Source organism: Astyanax mexicanus, chromosome 4 (genome assembly GCF_023375975.1).
Source record: "Astyanax mexicanus isolate ESR-SI-001 chromosome 4, AstMex3_surface, whole genome shotgun sequence".
In the NCBI taxonomy this organism is placed as follows: Eukaryota; Metazoa; Chordata; class Actinopteri; order Characiformes; family Acestrorhamphidae; genus Astyanax; species Astyanax mexicanus.
In genome coordinates this window covers 49,911,850-49,917,165 of record NC_064411.1, presented here as the reverse complement: position 1 = coordinate 49,917,165, position 5,316 = coordinate 49,911,850, and the positions used below count along the sequence as shown (strand labels likewise).

At 39.6% G+C, this 5,316-nt stretch overlaps 1 protein-coding gene across 1 annotated transcript; it reads left to right on the top strand.

The window, feature by feature from the left end:
- Positions 1–1,015: 1,015 nt before the first annotated feature.
- Positions 1,016–3,696, top strand: tpgs1 (tubulin polyglutamylase complex subunit 1). Its single transcript, XM_007241590.4, has 2 exons — positions 1,016–1,545; positions 2,327–3,696. Exons 1-2 carry the CDS (start codon positions 1,214–1,216, stop codon positions 2,871–2,873), a joined length of 879 nt encoding a protein of 292 aa, XP_007241652.2. The 5' UTR covers positions 1,016–1,213; the 3' UTR covers positions 2,874–3,696.
- The last annotated feature ends 1,620 nt before the right edge of the window (positions 3,697–5,316 follow it).

Here is a 5,316-nt window from a genome sequence, read left to right as displayed (position 1 = left end):
CCCTGAAGTTTATACTGTCCTATATAGTGTTGTGTTACGTCTCAACAGTAAGTGTGTTTTCTCCTGCAATAAGATTTTGCCTGTATATACAATTTTTGAACACAAATAAAGGTAACATAAAATTTTAGAAAAAAATAAATATATACGCTCCTATGTGGAAAAATGTCCAAATTGTGCCCAAAGCATCAATATTTTTTGTGACTTCCATTATTGTTTTGTACATATAGAGAAGTGCTACCAATAGAATAGGACTGTCTTCTTCCAGTAGATAAACATATCCTTATTAAGGGCACGATTTAAAAAAGTAATGCAAGGTAAGGCACATATAAAAACTAATTTTAAAATGTATGATTATATTTACAATAATCAATAAAAAATAATAAACTGAATCCTAAGACAGCAAGATTTTGCTTGAGGTAACTTGAAATTTAAATAGCACTTTTTGAAACTAAATGTTAATATTATTTAATATTAATTAAAAGAAACAATAATGAATAAAAAAAATACAATTGAAATATATTTTTATTTAGGATTATCAATGACTATCATTAAGTGTGAAATACTAAAATATTTAAAATATTTTGAATATTTTATTTTTTAACCCTTTCAGATGTACATCATGTATTTTCTTTGTTTTTAAATGTTTTTTTTGTTGTTGCACTTAATACTATTGGATCAGTAGCTTGGTCGCATCCACTGCACTGGAAAACAGTAGTACTAGAGCCAATGAGGCAAAGTAACAGCTCATTTTTACAATTTATTATGATTTAGAAAATTTTTCTTTTTTTTTCTTTTCTTTTTTTACTGTTTATGAAAAAGAAATGTCAATATAAAAGATTACACACAGGCTTCCAATGCAATTGAAAAAAAACGAATAAATATTTTAGTAAAATAATAATATTTACTAAATTTTATAGTAAAATATTAAGTCAGAAAACAGCAATCTTACACTTTTGCATCACTAGAGGTAATTCAGGTGTGAAAGGGTTAATATTTGCATTTTCTTCAGTGCGCATGCGCCTGTTTCCCGCTGCCCATAGCAACAGCAGTGGCTAGTCCGCAGTTGAGCGATGGTTACTAGGGTTAGCTGTTATGCTAACCTAGCTAACTAAATGACAAAAATCGCTTTTCTGTGTATTTTATAAATGTAATGTATGGCTGTGCAGCCTTAATAAGCAGTAAATAATAAATAGTAAGCAGGGCTCGGTGTGTGATGGCGGAGAAGCGGCGCTCCGGGGTGGGCGCGGCGGTGGCGGACTCCGGTAAGGCCGGGAAGGCGGAGAGCGATGAGGAGCTGCTGGCTCAGGCCGGGGTCGGGCTGCTGCTGCGGGACGCGCTGCTGAAGCTGGTGGAGGCGCGGTCCGAGGACCCCATTGGGTTCCTGGCCGAGCACTTCAGTAACCTGGTGTCGGAGGCGGAGAGCGGCCCGGGCGGCGGAGCTGGAGCAGAGGACGGGCCGAAGCAGGAGGAGCAGAGCTCGGCGGAGGAGCAGCAGCAGCTCAGCCGGGCACTGTGGCACCTCAGCCTGGCCCATCACTCTCAGAGGTACCGGTAGCATACTAGCGTTAACCTAACACGCTTTTCCTATATTGTAGTTATAAATGATCACTTAGGTCATCCAAACTATGAAGGAACACATAATAAGGAATCATGTAGTAATTTAAAAGTGCTAAACAAACCAAAATACTCTGTGAAGCGGTTTCTGGTGCTCCTCCTTTCCTGGGATGGTCCTGATGAGAGCCAGTTTTATCATTTTTATAATGTTTTTGATCGTCTTTGCAGTAACTGCACTTGAGGATAGTTTCAAAAATCTTGAAATTCCTTTTTAGAATTGACTGACCATCATGTTTTCTTTACTTAGTTAAGTAGTTCTTGTCATAATATAGATTAGAACTTTACTCAATAAAAGTAATAAAAGTAAAGTTTTAAATTTAAGTAATTAACTCTTGACTTTTAAAGTTCAGCACAGTTGTTAACTGAAAGCCATTTCAGAGTTGTGCAAAGCTGTCATCTGAGCAATTGATAAATTGATTAATGATTATCTGAGAGGATGTGGTTGACATCTGTCTTATTTATCCATATTTAAAGACCAAAGAGCTCACTAAGGCCTGTGTAGATGCGCTCCCTCAAAACAATTAGAAATAAGCCATTTAGCCACAACTGCACAGGTCAGGAAATCCTAGCAAGTTGACCCAAGAGTGTTAAAATGACATAATGGGAACGTACAGGTAGTTCTTCATCCACTGTAAAAAATACAGCTTTTGCAATCAGAAAAAAGCAATTTTTTTCGCATTTGACCTGCATATTTGCTCATGTTTTGCTTCAGATCTGCATTCAACAACAACATCCGCGTGGCCTACGACCTGCTGACCCTGTGTGGCTCCAGTTGGAGTGGTTCCGGTGGCGTCCAAGGCCGTCTGTACACCGAAATGCTGCAGTGCCTGTGCAGTGAGGGTGGCCTGTCTGGTACCACGGCGGCTCCATTGCTCCGCAGGATTCGATGCCATGACTACGAAGCTGTGCCGTATGAGCTGTTCCGGCAGGGCGTGCTCACGTGCGCTGCGTTCGCCGACTACATTCGTAAGTCCCAGTGCCTGTACGCTGCCGTGGCCAGCCGCCCGGAGAGGCCTGCGGAGAGGGCACTGTGCCGTGCTGTATTGGGTACCCTGGAGGAGGCGCTGGACACCTCGCACGGGGCCGATTCTGCTCGCTTCCTGGAGGCCAGTGCCAAGATCTCACCGGCCAAGCTGGCCCGGGCCATGGCTGAGGTGCACGTCACCAGCAAGCTGCAGGAAGGCCCAACCATGGATGCTAGGGAGTTTGAGGACGCTGCTGCTGCGTTGTTCATAGCCAGGGTACGAGTGGTCAGCTGAACTGACCTGGAGATTAGAATGGACAACTGATCTAAGTATCTCAGCTTAGTCTTCCAATCATGAGTTGTACACTTCTGAGAATGTTTTTTTTTCTTCCTGGCAGTAATTTATTATGTTATTTATTACGTATGTTTATTTACAGTACAGGCCAAAAGTTTGGACACACCTTCTCTTTTTCAATGCTTTTTCTTTATTTTCATGACTATTTACATTGTAGATTCTCACTGAAGCATCAAAACTATGAATGAACACGTGGAGTTTTATGTACTTAACAAAAAAGGTGAAAACATGTTTTATATTCTAGTTTCTTCAAAATAGCCCCCCTTTGCTCTGATTACTGCTTTACACACTCTTGGCATCATTCTCTCAATGAGCTTCAAGAGGCGGTCACCTGAAATGGTTTTCTTGAAGGAAGGAGTTCCCAGAGGTGTTTATTAGCACTTGTTGCCCCTTTGCCTTCTTCACTCTGTGCTCCAGCTCACCCCGAACCATCTGGATTGGGTTCAGGTCCGGTGACTGTGGAGGACAGCTCATTTTTTGTAAAGTACATAAAACTCCACATGTGTTCATTCATAGTTTTGATGCTTCAGTGAGAATCTACAATGAAAATAGTCATGAAAATAAAGAAAAAAGCATTGAATGAGAGGGTGTGTCCAAACTTTTGGCCTGTACTGTATGTATATGATAAATGAAATGTGTATCTCATGATACAAATTGAATGCACCAAATAATGGAAACTGTCTGTTTATTTAAAGAAGCAATATTATGTAGTAGTCTTTTTCATCGTTTCATCATTAAAGCAAAAAGGAAACTTGGGTGTCAATTTTACGGGCCCTTTTATTCTGGAAGCTCTGTTGAATTAAATGGTTTGGAAAATAGGTATATAGTGTATAGGGGTTGAATTTGTGTTCTCCACAGATGGGCCAGCACAGCACTAATCTGTTTACAGAACACTTCACTTCTTCTTCATGTTGCCATTTATGAACATCTTATTCACTCTCTTTGCTTACAGCACACACAGAGGTCATGCTCTTCACTCTTAAGTATGTTTATCACAGAGATGACGGAGGAATGGCAACAGTGCTGCTGCCAGTGTTTCCCCACTTTGTGAATTATTGTTATTTATAAAATGATTAAAATTATTAAACCTGACATTTGGGTTTGTTGGTGTTCACTGGAGAACTCTTGGTTAAAGGGCTCTGGGTTATAGGGGGTTTATGCTAGTGCTGCTGAGGAATGAACATGTGAATATTAGCTACTTGGCAACACTAGCGTACTTGTGAGCTTGTTCTTTATTTGGGAATTACTTCTGTAATTGGGTCATGCAGATAATCTTTCCTGGGTTTTTGAGAAACATTACAACAAGTTTCTTCTTTTTTTGCTTACATTTGGATATGTTGTAAAAATTAACCATTGCTTTACCATTACAAAACAATCAGATACAGACATCATACTGAATCTTGGTAGTCTCAGTTTGGTGTACAGTTCTGTTCAGTTTGGACCACTACTCTTACTTCATTAAGCCAGCAGAGGGCATCAAACAGCTACATACTACAAAGTTTACCTATGCACCAGCACTGGTGCAGTGATTCACACTTATTCACTTATTTTGCTTCATTTCTCTAATTTAAGTTTAAGCTGAAAGTGATTTGATCTTTCAGGGAGGCCCTTCTTTAGTACCAGTTCCATATACTTGTGTAGAAATGTGGGAAACAGATTTTAATATGGTCCTTTTTTCATGGAAAATAAGAGGCCCATGGAAGTTTAAATTCACTTGTGTTTCCTGAACATTTATTTTCATTTTAATAATACTCTGTACTTAAACCCATACCTTAGTTGTAATCTCTAATAACTGTATTACTGTCATAATAAGATCAGTTTCATAGGCCCCAAAGTAGAACACAGTCAGGCGTCACAGGATAATACTACACTATCCTAAATAGTTTGTGCTTTAGTATTAAACCCTTAATAATATTGAGGCCAAACCTAGGTACTGGGTCTGTTAGCATTCTGGCTCTAACCTGGCTGTGGTTGGTTGTTAGGTTAATTTATCAAGGTTAAATTATCCCATTCTTGCAAAGCCTAGCTCCTGGAGCAGTTAGAAACGTGGCTTTAACCCTACTAAAGCAGACTGTTAGGCCCAATCCCATTTCACCTCTTGGCCCTACAACTTACCCCTAGCCCTTCTTTTTGAGTTTACCCCTCCCACTTGGAACAGATTAAGCGGTAAAATCCTACCCCTAAAAATTGGGACAACCCTGCAAGCAACTGATACGTCATCAGGAGCGCTAAACTTCAGTAACATAGGGAATCGTATGTTTTCAGAAAGGGGGGAGGTGGTGTAGAAATGAATTATTATTGTCCATTCTGTAATTCCTCTGTGATGGGGAGCTGAAATTAGCTTTAATTAACTTTTATTTTATTTTTCCGTTTTGCTTCAAAT